The sequence below is a fragment of the Phalacrocorax aristotelis genome, chromosome 17 (genome assembly GCF_949628215.1).
Source record: "Phalacrocorax aristotelis chromosome 17, bGulAri2.1, whole genome shotgun sequence".
Taxonomy (NCBI): Eukaryota; Metazoa; Chordata; class Aves; order Suliformes; family Phalacrocoracidae; genus Phalacrocorax; species Phalacrocorax aristotelis.
The window spans coordinates 12,795,507-12,809,463 of NC_134292.1; the positions used below are offsets into that span (position 1 = coordinate 12,795,507).

Consider the following 13,957-nt stretch of genomic DNA (forward strand, 5'->3'; position numbering starts at 1 on the left):
CAAAACTGGCTAACACAAGAAAAACTGTAACATCGAACTCGAACCATATTAATTAACGAAGTTATTAAATCTGGTTGTAGTCCCTCAAACTGTTCCTAACAAGGGCTGGAGTTCAAGCTAAGCGTCCCTATGTGCCAACAGTTTTTTGAAGCAATCTGTTCTCTGAGTATCTTTTCACCAGGACTTACCCATAGGGAAGGGAGATGCACACGGATTTTGTTATATTCCTAGACAGGCACTTTAGGAAAGAGGTGAGTTCAAGGAATAATAAAGAAACAAAAAATCCCGCCAAAATCCTGTTACAAAATTTTACTATTTAAAGAAGATGCATGTTTCTTTGCAGAAGCCTGACCGCAAAAACTGTATGTGTCGTACAAGGGCTTGAGCTGAGCAGGGGCTTGTGAGCAGCGGTTGCCAAAATGCGAAGAGCAGCTGATGCACTTTGCTCCCTTTCCCGGTCAGACAATAAACACGCTTTTGACCCCCGCACACGGGATAATTGGAGGGTCTTGTCAGCATACACCTCTTGCTCCCTGCGCAGCTTCTGCTCAACAAAACATGGGTGCAAACAGCAGCTCTTTGTTATCAGGCTGCTCTGGGGCCAAGGTCTTACTCAAGTCAATAAGATTAGACTCTGAAGAGCTGCAGTGGGGTGGTTTGGCCCCATCTGAGAGGCATTAGGCAAAAGTTCAGCTGTGCTCCTGTGCAGCTTCAGACCACGCTAGAGCTCCTGTTGTGAGCCATCAGCTGAGTGTTAGTCTGGTGGGTGATCTTATTTCTGCTGCCCTTCTCCTTGTGTTTGCCGCCTTGTCTCCTCTCTTATTTGACAGCAAACCTTTTGGGGCAGGGGCTCTTACCAGCTTGCACTGTGCAGGGCAAGTGCCCAGCTGCAAACAGAGCCGAGCCCTTTCCCTGGGTGTGGTGCTGCCTCTTGGATCAGCTCGAGGGTGAGATCTTCTCCTGCCTTTCTCTTCCTGCACGTGCCTCTGTCTCTTCAGAGGAGGGCCTGAGGTCTGTTTCCTCTGCCTTCCGTGCAGCGTGTGCCACCGGTTCGACTGGACGCAGGGTTGCGTTGGAGAGGGGCGGTTGCAGGCTGCATCCTCGCACGTGGCACCACTGCTGAAGTCTGTGAGTGAGCAGTACTTTCCCCAGCTGCTGGAAGCAGCTTTTTGGCCTGGGAGCCAGAATTCCTCGATGGCTTTTCTGTGAAAATAACACTGAGATTGGGCAGTTTCTGTGCTTTGTCTGCGCAGACCCCTCCTCACAGCTTGTCCCAGTGCACCCTTGCATGTAGGGTGGTAATGAGAGCCTCAATATGCTGACTTTTCCAAACTATTGTTTGGAGACTGTGACCAAAGTTGCTGTTTCCTCATTAGAATAGCCTTTGTCAGAGCATCTTTAATCAACGGACTCCCGAGAGACTGTGTTTTTAGAACTTCTTTTTATACCTCCGCTTGGAAGTTCTTTGCACTGCACCTCGTGAAGAAACTAATGAGATGCTGTGAGAGTTCGGGCTACCGTTAATTAGAAGAGGTCTGAGGAAGAAGTACTGCACATATATTAACTTTATCTTGGCTCACATGTCTCCTTTCTCCCTCTCTCTCTTCTTTCCAGGTTGCACAAACAGCAGATGGCTTGGATGCTGACCTCTGGAAAGACGGCTTATTTAAATCCAAGGTCACACGATACCTATGCTTCACGAGATCATTTTCAAAAGAAAATGTAAGTCTGTTTGCTGAGTGTCTGCATGATTTGCATCTGTGCCTGGTGTGCTCTTACCCATAAGATGATTCATTTTATGGAGCCAATTATAATTCAAGCAGGCATTTCACTGAGTTTGGGTGAGTCAGGAGGCAAGCTGCACTGGCTAGATATTTGCATTTTGTCTATGTTCTTCATGGAACGAAAGTGCTGGCAAAATCCGCAATAAAAGCGGCAGAAAAGGGAATGCTTGCATTTCAGCAACCCCCTCATGCTAGCATTTCCTGCTGTAGCAATGGGCACTGCATGCTCATGATCCTGATGAATTTCTAACCCTGATTACCTAGAGAAGCAAATGCTGCAGGTAGTGTTGATGAAGGAAATGTTAGTTTCTGAATCCAGGGGCATCATAGATATTTTCTTGTAGGATTAGCTTTTCTTTCTTCGTTGTTTTTGGTGCTGATTCATGAAAATTTGCCCACGTTGTGCATATGCTACCATATTCTTGCAATCTTCTAGTATGGCTATTAAGCATAACTTAATTTCTGATTAGTGGCAGTTGTCGGCCCACAACTTCCGTGGAGGAAAGGAGACCATGTGCAGTGAGAGCCTGATGCCTTCTACTGTTTTTTCGGTTGAGGCTAATATGAAAACTTCCTCTTTTCTGGAGGAACTATTTAATTCTACAATGAATGCACTCCATCTAGTGGGTAATCCTGCTTTTCGTTGTGTTTTGGATATTCACAGCGACTCAGTTGTCAGGGTATGGAGATACCATTTTGTACTCGTGCTTTTACCAGCGATAGGAACAGAAAAGCAACTGCGACTTCAGAGGCTGGTCACGGGTCCTGACAGGAAAGCCAGGGGCTGCCAATTTCCAGCATTTGACCTTTATTCTATCCGCTTCCCTGCCTGCCTCTAGATTAAAATAAAGCTCCAGAGCTGTGGGAAATATCGCTACCTGGTGTGGATGGACAATAATTGTGCTTTTCATCCTGGAGTACCTGCAGTAGCAGGCATAATAGCCCCAGAACAGGTAGGGAGGGTATTAAACAGAAAGATTTGCGATGATTTAAGTTCATCTGTGGCTTCCTTGAATGTGAGCCTGTCAGAAATAATTACAGGATAGTAACAATCGGCTACCAGAGACAGTGTAAATACCCTCAGTTGGTGCCTGTTGGGCTTTTGGCAGGAATCCTCTGCTCGGCACGGTTTGGGAATACATTGCTCATATTGATGAGGAGTGAATTAAAGGGAGCCGGGGGGAGGACTGCCGGTCCCAGCTGTGCAGCAGCCTGGCGTGCGAGGTGTGGCGCGAGGCGCTGCATCCCGTGCGCAGGCTGTCTCGAGCCCCGCGTCAGCACCGTGTTAGACCCGCGGGCGCTTCTGGCAGAGCTCCTGGGCAGCAGCCTGCAGGCAGCGCTGCCCGTGGGCGGGCGCCGGCGCTCCTGTGGTTCACTGCGGCCGTACCCGGCGGACGGCAGGAGTGCCCTCTCTTCTCAGAGGTGGATTTCCCAAGGCTGGTCAGCCTCCTCCAGCCGGCCGAGTGGGCTCCCTCCCGAGGACACCCCTCCGCCTGTGCTAGAACATGCGCTTGTGCTGCTTGAGGCCAGGGGCTTCACCTGTGCGAGGGGGCCTTTTGTGAGGCACAGACTGGACCCGCAGATCCCGGCACCAGTCTGGCAGCCCCTGGGAAGCACACAGAGCTGATCAGCACTCCTGGTCCTCTGGCTGTGGAAAGGCTGGAAGTGGGCTGGGAGGAGGAGTGGGCAGGACTGGCGGGGAACAGCCTTCTCCCCTTGTGCAGGGAGCAGCGCCCTTGTCCCCGGTTAGCCAGCAAGAGCTTTCCCTCCCATCTCAGTCCTCTCCAGCCACACGGGTATGACGTGCTGCCCAACCGGGGACCTCTGAGGGTTAAAAGGCCTCGATCCTCCCTGGTAGCAGTGACCTAGAGCTGTCATCTGGGAAGGAGAGGCTCCTCTCACCTGGACATTGATGTGTTGCTGCGCTTTGGGTCGGAAATTTTACCGCTCAGGGTTTTTTTTGTTTTTAACAAAACACTGGGAACTGTTTGTCCTGAAGAACACGTTGTAGTTAGCAGAGTTAAAGCACCTCCAATACCTGGTTTATAACGGAGACAGTCCGTAGTGTCTCTTTATCAGAATCGTCATTCCAAACAACTTAGAGTATTTGACAGATTATGAGGACGTTGCCAGTATTTGGGTGTTGTGGTGAGGACGCCCCGAATGGTGCATCTTACAAATCTTGTGCCCTTTCGTCCTGTGTATGTGGCAGAGCATCAGTGGTGGCTCCCAGTGTTTCAGCAACTAACGAACTTATCAGAGGCATCTCTCCTACCTGTCTGCTGTTGATGGTGAATGATCACTGGCTCAGCTGAAAGTTGCACACTGATGTAACGCAGCCAGACAGTTTGGATAAATAAAACATGAAAGATGAATCAGCAGCAACCACTTCATTTACCATTTGCTGTGCCAGGACCATGTTAACTGATACATTTGGGCTTCTCAGCACCAAGCATTGCTCGCTCTGAGATGCCCTGGCCAAGGAGGGGGTGGGGCAGCCTGGCCTCGGCCACTGTGTGTGAGCAAAGGATGTGTGCCATGCCTGTGTGCAGCGGGGCAGGGCTGCAGCGTGGTGGCCTTCCTGGTGCGGCGTTGACCACGAAATCCAAAGCCTCCAAAAAGTAAACTCACGCCTGATCTCCCCTTATTTCAGAGGCTACAAATTTAAATATGTTTTAAAATAGTTCAGTGTAATAACCAGAGAGTAGAGGTTTGCCTGAAATACTCTGCCAGATGAAAACTAAAGGAGATACTTAGCAACCAGTAACAGTAAAACACACTGACATGGTTTGATGGCTTGGGATGAAATTTTAATTGTTTTGTATTGCATTTTTGTTTATAAAGGCTGTGCAGTAACTAAAGTGCTTTTCTTCCATGCTTGAATCCAGGTTATTGGCAGCAATGCTGGCTTTAACGAGAACTGCAAAGAAAATCTGGTCTCTAAACAATTGTGGAGGCTGTCATTCTGAATTGTGTTTTGAGCTCTTCAAGCCTTGATTAATAGGCCGAGGCATCAGTTCAGAATTCATATGGACTCCAAATGAAGTTCTTCGTTCCAAATGGCCTGCTATTCTGGAGCACGCCTGCATTTGGAGCTAGAACCATGTCTATTCAGTACTAATTAGCTAATGCATGTAATAACTTTGGCTGTGTCTGCATGAACCATCTTCCCGTAATGCTTTTTGCTGTTACTATTGTGGAAATGTCATGTTGCTATTGTAGAGAGCGTGAGAACTAAGGTGTCCTGCTTAGTGGATGAGTTGGGGGAGGTAATACTTTCAACTGCTGTGTTTCCAAAGGGAAGAATTTGGTTGTGCTTCCAAAGATCCAGAAGTATGGCAGTGGATGAGGGCTAAGAACCTGTAAATGCTGAAGGTTCTCCGGTGTCTCCTAGTCAATCATCTCATAGTTCCTGCAGAGGGGACAGACAGTTGCCAGTGTTGGCTTGGTACCTCCTTACCGTTTTTAAAGTTAGTGGTCAAATACACTGACAAGGCGTCTTGGGGTTCAGCAGATGAGAAAAGCTGGGTTTGCATTTGGTGATATTGTCACAGTGAACTGTTTCTTTTCTCTCTCCAAAGAGTCATTTAGGCAACGTCTTGGTTGATATGAAGCTCATTGATATCAAGGACACTTTACCTGTGGGCTTCATCCCCATCCAGGAGACCATCGATACACGTAAGTTGGCGTCTGTTCTTCAGTCGCGTGCTGTGGGAGCAGCTGCTCCGCCGGTGCCTGTGTGGTGGGGTGGTGGAGGGCTGTGTCCCAGGCAGAGGGATGCTCTTAGCACTGCTGGTGGCTGGACTCACATGTGCCTGTTTGGGGGCAGCTCTGGGCTGCAATGAAACAGCCTTTGGTTTTCCTATCCTCTTCAGGCTTTTAATGCTGCAGCCTGACTGCCGCCAGCTCGCCTGCTAGAGAAGCACAGCTCTGGGCAGGAAAGAATAGTTTGTCCTTAAATTTTGCAAGGGTGGACTAGGCCTAGCGGGAACAGGGCTGCTGTGCTGAGGGATGCTCGCACACGGATACCGAAAGGAAGGGCGTGTGCTTGTGGTGCAGGGTTCACGCACACCAGCTTTACGCCTCTCTCCGTGAACAAGCGACGGCCCGGGCACTGGCAGGCGGCGCTGAGGGTGGTGGGGTATGTTTGCGCTTGCTGAGAGAAGGCACAGGTGGAATGTCCAGGGAAAATACCATCTTCATTTCTGCAAGGCAGAAATAGCTTTGCTGCAACGTTTAAGCCAGCAGTTCCCAGACAGTGTGTTCGGATCCCCCGAGACTCGTGGCAGCAGCAGCTGGAGCCTCGTCTGGTCACAGCACTCTGCTCTGCAGCAGGCGTCGAGTGCTTCGGGCTTTGGCGCGGAGGGTGGGGACCAGCCCCGTGGGCTGCGGGATGCCTCGCGCTGCTGCCGAGTGCACAGCTACACTCAGGAGCAGGGCTGGTACCCGTGCTCGTCAGTAATGAAATCCAGCCTAGTTATGAGTAGAAGAGAGTTATGTGAGCCTGCTTTGCAGGGAATAATTCATCCGGGTCTGCAGCAGATGAGGATGGTTTTCCAGTCACTACCAACCTGGTTCTGATTTGAACCCGTGACCTAGAAGTGAAAGGCTCTGCAGCCCGTTTCCCATTCCCCTGGTCACCCCCTTTCCCTGGAGAATTCCTGGGCACATCTGGCATGGGGGAGAGTCGTTGGCTTATCCTGCTTGCCCCTGGGGGTGCTGGACACTCACTGTGTGCTGCTGTAATTTTTGTGAAAGTCCTGGTGGAAAGGTGGAAGAGGACTTCGTAATTAATTTAAAATGCATTGGATTGTGACCCATACGATCTTTGAAGCAGAGGCACTGCCTGTATTAATGAAGTGGTGCATATCCCTGCCTCCATTAGCATGAATGAACACATTTCGATTGACTGTTTATAATATGTTTACTTAAAATTAACTCTGGTTAAGCATGTGTAATTAATGAATCCAGCTCCTAACCCAAGCTTACTGCAGACTCTAGCCAAGTGTGAAAGAGACCAAAGACAAAAGCAAATAGCTTTGTACTTACTGTGAAAGTCAAATAAGAGGCCCTGATTTTGTTCAGAGTGAAATTTGTGGTTGTACGTGTTTCTGTGCACTTCTCTAAGTGACAGCTGACTTGCAGTAAATCTGTTAAGTGTAGTACTCCTTGCTAGGTTCTGAGAAAAATTTCAGATGTGGAAGCCTTAAACCCTGGACTCCTAAAATCAGTTTTAGGCACTTCAAATAAAAGCCCTCGCTTTCCAAAGCAGAAGACTAGATCTCAGGGATACAGGTATTTAACATCTCTTAAAAAGCAGCGTTGTGACTGCAAAGCTGCACGCACAGACGCTGTATTGTGACACAGCTCGCGCTGCCTGTACATTTATTGATGCTGGTGCGACAGCAAATTTCAGAGGCCGGGATGGATTGCTTTCTCCAAGGTGCGGATTACGAAACAGGAGGAGCCTATAGAGACAGGGCTGCTTGCCATCTGTTGAAGTGAGAGCGTAGTTTTAAGCTGGAGGATATTTATTCATATTAAACTGAAGGGTTTTTATTTTGCAGGCACTTGTTTGTAGTTGTTGGTTGTTTCCAGATTTTCATTCAGTGTCTGCACTTTAGATTTTCAGTTTATCAATAGACCTGTCATGTCTTTCAAGTGCCTGCATTCACAAATAGAAACCACCTTGCTCACACTGAGACTCTTTAGGGTGAGTTAGAGCAAAGGTTTCCAAGCACCACAAATCTGTACCTGTGTGCCAGTAGCACCGTTGTCGTGCGACTGACCCATAGCTGGATGTGCGTTGTATCTGCATGCAGACAGACGGCGTGCATATGCATGAATTCATTGTACAGATAAGCCTTAACTCTGATGGGCTTGAGCCTTTCTCGGTGGATAACACGGAAACAAGTGAAATTGCTCTGCGATGCGTAGCAGGAAAGGGCCATGCAGCAGATTCACCCACCCTCTGAACACAGGTCAGTGCAACGCGGTTGCCCCGGAGGAGGTCCTGGCAACTCCTGCTCTGTAAATGTGGTTTATCCCTACGAAGGCACCAGGGCAAACACGGTGGAAGTATCATTTCAGTGCTTGCTGCCTGGGTGAGGAGAGGTCGTTAACAGTTACGAGTGCATGAGATTTGGGCAGGCAGCTTTTACTGTTAGCCGCCCTGCGTGGCGGCCTGTTTTTCTGCCTGCTCCCCCTCTCGGTTGGGTTGGCTGTTTGGAAGCACTTGGCAGAATAAGCTGACCAGTTGTGTCAGGCGCTTCCAGGTACGTTCCTAGAGGCGACGCTTGTGGGAGGAATATCAAGATCCGACTCTCCAGGCCAGTAAGGCAAACATTACCTTGGGAAGAGGAAGAGAATGTGAGAAGTATGTGGAAATGGAACAATCGCCTGCCACTTGTGTTCTGTGGTGCAGTACTCCATGGCGTACATGATGTCTTATCTTTTCTGCAGAGGGTAGTAGGGAGTGTTGGTTTATCGCAGTGCCTAATAACAAATCTCACACAGTGCACAGAGAGCTCCTGATAGAAAAATTCTCCAGTCGCTGAATGGCTCTGCACTGTCTGGTTTGCTGACATATATCTGTTCTTTGGCTCCAGTTCCTGCCATAATTATCTGCCTAATATCTGGAGAGACAATAAATAACATTTATACCCTAATTTTGCATAAAAACCACCCCGTGTCTTGGGTTATTTTTGCAGAAGAAATAGCTTTCAGGAAGAAGAGGCTGTGCATTAAATTCATCCCTCGAGATTCTACAGAGGCAGCGATCTGTGATATTCGAATCTTGGGAAGATCTAAACAAGCCCCTCCTCAGTACACGTTCATAGGGTAAGTACTCCTCGCTCCAGAAGCTGTTGTTGTAAATTCAATTGTACCGAGGCCAAGCACCCTGTTTTCCTATAGTTACTAAGTAGTAGATTGTAAGAACTGAAGTTTGTCATTAGAAAAGTCAAGATAAGTGCAAGCATTAGAGAGTTTGATATAGGAATTAACTAACCCCCCCCTTTTTTTCCAGTTAGACTCGTTCTCACTAACCAAGGTATTTGTGAAATGCATCAGTGCTTGATACTTGTGCACGTGTGCAGCATTACCTTGTGGCATTAATGTCTTCGGTGTTGATTACCCAGGGAGCTGAACAACATGGGCATTTGGTACCGGATGGGCAGAGTTCCACGCAACCATGAATCCTCGCAGCCTGCGACTCCCCCTTCCCAAGTACCAGCTTCCACACCAGCTCCTAACCTGCCGAGGTAAGTTTTCTGCTTTCCGTCCCCTTCTACTTGATGCTGTGTGGCGTATCGTCACTAACCTTGCCTGGTGGAATCGAGGCCAGGGTGCCAGGTGATTATGTGGCACGATCTGGTAATGAGGGGCTGCATTGTTCTTTCAAGCCTTTGCCTGCTGGAAGTTCCTTTGGCTGCGGTTGTATAAACACGTACGGGTGAAGAAGTCGGAAGAAATAAAAAGGCTGCAGAGGAAGGGAAATGGCAAACTATGCCTCTTCTTCGCTTTAAAATGTGTGGGATGTTGCGGTTTCCAACAAGTGCCCGTGGGTCACCCCTTGAGGGTGGGCTGGAACTGTAGCCAGGCCCGTTTCTCTCCTTGACCCAGGGGAGGGAGAAGCGTTCGTACAGATTTTCCTGTATAGGGATACAAGTTTTGCTCATTCTCCAGGATGACTCCAGTCATGGTTTGAGGGTACTGGCCCTGGTTTTTGTTTTCTTGGGCCTGACTACTGCTCCAGCCTTGCGGCTGACATTGGGCATGCAGAGCATGAGCTGGCATTGAGCAGCGCTTCTGGGCACATGCTGGCATAGTGTCTGTCCAGGTTGTTTTCCCTGTGTTATAAATGATGTTTTTGTGTGTGTATAAATGTATGCACTTGTCTGTACTTGCATGTAATAGTAGTGCTGTATTGACAGCTTGCTTGCTGGATTTATCTGGACAAAACAGAGTGTTGTTAAGCAGCAAACTAACCAAGACAGAGGTTAAACGGTGCGCTTTATGCTCCTGGGACCTGCCATGAAAGCACGGCACCCAGTGTGAGATGGGCTCTTACTGATGAGGCTCATCGACTGAACTCTGGGCCGGGCTATTCCCAGGGGACAGCACGTTCTCTGTGGGTCCGTTTGGGCTTTTGCTTAATTATGCAAACATGTATTTTTGCACGAGGTATTTGGTATGCTGCAGATACGTTTACAGTATTACAATCACTGTTGAGAGCTAGAATTGTGAAGGAGGCAGCGGAGGAGCATTCCGGGGGATCAGTTGATATACAAAGGTCATTGTATCGTATGGGTGGAAAATACTCATGTCCTTCGGAGTCTTGATGTACGGGTCATTTCAGATAGTGACGCTTTTAAATGCTGTAAACTATTCCCAAAAAAGCTTTTCAAGGCAGATGTGCACACTTGAGCCTTCACCCGTGACCCAGACTTAAATCAATGTCTTGCGGTGCCTCTTTGAACTCTCCAAAGCCTTTGGGCGTTTCTTTCACTGAGAGTTTTGCTCAGTCGCCTGCCATGCCGTGGCACGGTGCTTGCTGTCCTGAACTGTCAGGTACGCTGCAGGCAGAGGTGCTGTCTTGCTTCTCAAACGGAGATGGAGGCAAAAGGGATGAAAAGCCAGCAGCCTTCTGGAGATTTCAGCCTGTCCCACCGGGAGCTGATAGGTTGTTTTGGAGCTCTGCTGGACATAAGCTACATGCTAGCACAGGCCATGAGAGATCAGAGGAAAAGATGTCTTGATTTTAGAGCACAGATCTTCATTTTCTGTCTGCAAGAAATTCCTGCCTGGGCAGATTTCCACAATAAAGAGAAAAAATTATCATAGCAAGAGAATGTCAATGGCGGTCCTTAATCACTAAGTGTGGAAGGGTCACTTTATGGCCGAGCAGGGAAGGCTGCAGAGCGGCGTCAGAGCTATTGGGAACAGGGCCAAAATTAGAGCTCAGAGCATCAGCGACAGTCTGAAAAGAAGTGTTTACAAGGCTTATATATTTTATAACCTCTTGTTGTACAGTTTATGGTTTACAATGGCTGCAAGGAAATTGGATCAGTTTTGTTTTACTTGCCAAATAAAGCAAATGTCAAAATAGTCAATATAAAATGTATTCTAATTTGGCTGAGTTAAAACAGCCAGTATGCAGTGGAATAATTGAATGTTACATTAATGCCTCCTAGTAAAAACCACCTGTCTGTAGCCAGCTCCACTCTCGTGCCCTATGCGTGATTTACAGGTAACTTTTACACCACCAGCCTGATCATTCAAAGCATCTTTCATGTCTGGTTTTTTTAACTCTGATTATTTATTATCCAATATATTTTTTAAGAAATAGAAATGTATATAAAGGTGCATCCTGCAAATATTTCATTATTACAGGGAACACATACTGCTTGAAAGCCTTTTCTGATACTTTATCAGCCATGTGATAAGTTACTCAACACTTAACGTTTGCGAAGATTGTAATCACAAGTAACCTCTTATTTTTACGTCACCACAGAGAGATGAGATTACACTGGTAGCCAGTTTGCTGTTTTATTCCATGTGGATATATCCTGACAGGAACAGCATTAAGTTATTCTGATGCTGCCGTGAGTGTTAAGAGAAAATCGGTGAGTGGTGCCGAACAGAGCGCGCTGTGGAGATTCTGCCGTTAGGCTGGTCAGACAGTTAAGCTTTTCTCTTCAGTTGCTGTCTAGCATTATAAAATAATACTAAATCAAGAGGGCATGCTTGGGTGCTTCACAACAATTGCTAACACTGGGTATAAACTAAACCAGTAAAACCACCAGTGGGCTTCTGCACAGCAAAACCTTCCCAAATGGAAGGACTTTTTGCTGTGGGAGATGTTTATTTCTGCACCAGCCATGTTTCCTCCTCTGACCCACGATGTGAGTTACTGATGGCAGCGGGTAGCGGCACATCAGAGTTTTGTCATGTGTCAGAGGTTTGACCTCCACAGCTTGCTGCACGTCAGCAGTGCTCCTTCCGCCGCTTGTGTTGCGGGGTTACAGCTCGCAGTCAGAACTGCACAAGGGGAGGCTTTGTTTGATATTCGTGCTGGACTGCATATGTTATTTTTCAGGCATTTCTTCTCCTTGGTGTTTCCTACTGCAGGCATCTGGCTTAATGGTCTCTAACGGCAGCCCTTGCCATCCCAGTGAGGGTGGCATGCTGTGCTGTGGAGCACAACTGTGCCATTGTGTGAGGCATCAAGCTGCTTTACTGTCTTTTCTCTCCAAATTCTGCGACAGCTTCTTGGCACTAATGGCAGCCTGGAGAAATGCACTTGCAGTTTCCCATCCTAGAAGGCTGCTACTAAAGAACTGCTTTTGTTGACTTGAGTCACTACTGGGAGTTTAATGTAACTTCGCCAGTACCTCTACTCTGTGTTGAAGGCCTGCGCGCTCTGGTGCTGCGTGGTGACATTGCTTTGGGGAACAAGAAAGTAATCCTCCCCCAAAAGAGGTGCTAGAAACAGGTAACTCACCTGGCCCTTTGCATGCTTTTGCTTCACCAGCCTGCGCATCGGCGATTGCCAGTGCACGGGCTGCGGGCTCGGGCAAAAGCACATGTCGCGAGCATTCGGGCAGCGTCCTGGGGCTCAGCCCCGCCGTGCCTCAGGCTTGGGGTCGGTTAGAGCAGGGTTCGTGTGTGGTGCTGTCCTCTTCGCAAGGCCGGTTCCAGCCTTGTGGGAGCAAGTGGCTGGCTTCTGCGAATGCACGCAGGGCCAACCTCGAGCCGTTTTGCCTTGCGGCTGCCTACACGGTGCTTTGTGAGCCCCTGTGGCTTCTGTGGTTCGCGAGTGCGTTTCACATCCCTTCCCAAGGTGCTGCGGGAGTCTCTACCTCCGTCATTCAAACAGCCCTCTCACAATTTGTCAGCTGTGAGCAAGATGTCAGTCAGCGCTGCTGAAGTGTGTTTTACAGTGACAGACATAATTGCACTTAACTTTTTGCGTGGATGTTATCAATCTGTGACGGATACTTTGGGAAATGGAGCGCTCTGATTGCAGATGATGTGTCACAGGCGTTTAATCTTTCTTTTGGAGAGACCGGGATTCAGTCACAACTTTTACTTGTTGATGTCAGGTTTTGAAAATGTAGATTCGCGCTGACCCTGGGAATCGTTCAGTCATTTAGTCTGCAGGGCTGTCATCTGAAAGGTTAATGGCTTACCAGGGAGAAGGAAGATCTTGCTGCAATCTGCTTGTATTCATATCATGTGTTAGCGTGGCTGGGCACTTGGCGTTTTGGTTCAGAAGGGCAGAACTCTGGCTGCCTCCCTGGGATGCCTGTGGCACATCTCCGTGGCTGTTCTAATTGAGAACCACAGAGGCAGGGTGGGGGAGAGGGCAGGCCAGTCCTGCAGCAGGGGGTAAGCCCAAGCTGCAGGTCTCAGCGGGGCTCACGGTGCCTGCTGCTGTCGGGGAGGCAGAGCTGTGAGTCGGTCACTCGTGCTCTGGACTGACCAGAAGGCACGCGGGTGAGCCAGTGTTGGCCTCGAGTGCTGCACCTCCAAGCGTGCCTGGTGACCTGGAGGGGTGGCAGAGCTGGCACGACGCCTGGCCTGGCCCGGAGAGGCCAGCGGCAGCTCGGGAGGGAGTTGCCGTCCTGGTGGGGTGGCAGTCGGGAACGCCAAGTGGATCGGTGAAGTTTCTCACCTGTGGAGCTCCTGGCGCAGCCAGGCACAAGACATCGTGGGGACTGGCAGGAGGCGGCACCGTTTTGCAGAGCCAGGGATAGGATGGGGAGAGGCGGCTGCTTCCCCAGGCGCAGCACGCTGCTGGTGGAGCGCGGCTGCCCGCTCCCGTGCGCACAGCAACGGGGACCGCCGAAGCTGGCGCGAGGCAGCTGGATCAAAAGGGGTTTTCTCCTGGTTAGCAGGGCGATGCGGGGCCAGCCGGGCCTGAGAGGCTGCGGGCAGCGAGCGTGGGGCAAGCCAGCCGTGGTCGGGGGGAGCCGGGCGAAGCCTCCCTGGGCGCAGGGGGTCCATGTCCAGCCGGGCAGTGTGAAACACCTGCTGTGGACAGGCAAGGGACCAGCCTGGAGGCTGGAAAAGGCAGCGAGTGCTCCATACCACCCAGCTGGAGCGGGGTGCCGGCCCCTACAGCAGCACCAGCGAGGCCACAGGGCCTGTGCTGGGGTCCTGGCGAGGTG

At 49.5% G+C, this 13,957-nt stretch overlaps 1 protein-coding gene across 19 annotated transcripts in view; it reads left to right on the forward strand.

Annotated features, from left to right (window-relative positions):
• MVB12B (multivesicular body subunit 12B) overlaps positions 1-13,957 on the forward strand; it is a 79,247-nt gene that overhangs the window by 13,555 nt on the left and 51,735 nt on the right. For all 19 annotated transcript variants that reach the window (XR_012663528.1, XR_012663536.1, XR_012663529.1 and 16 more), the window contains 4 exons: positions 1,615-1,722; positions 5,366-5,462; positions 8,495-8,624; positions 8,924-9,046. Coding sequence is in view for 5 of the 19 variants with exons in the window: in XM_075112362.1 (XP_074968463.1) it covers positions 1,615-1,722; positions 5,366-5,462; positions 8,495-8,624; positions 8,924-9,046 (458 nt within the window). In the remaining 14 variants the exon portion in view is untranslated. The remainder of the gene's footprint in view (positions 1-1,614; positions 1,723-5,365; positions 5,463-8,494; positions 8,625-8,923; positions 9,047-13,957) is intronic.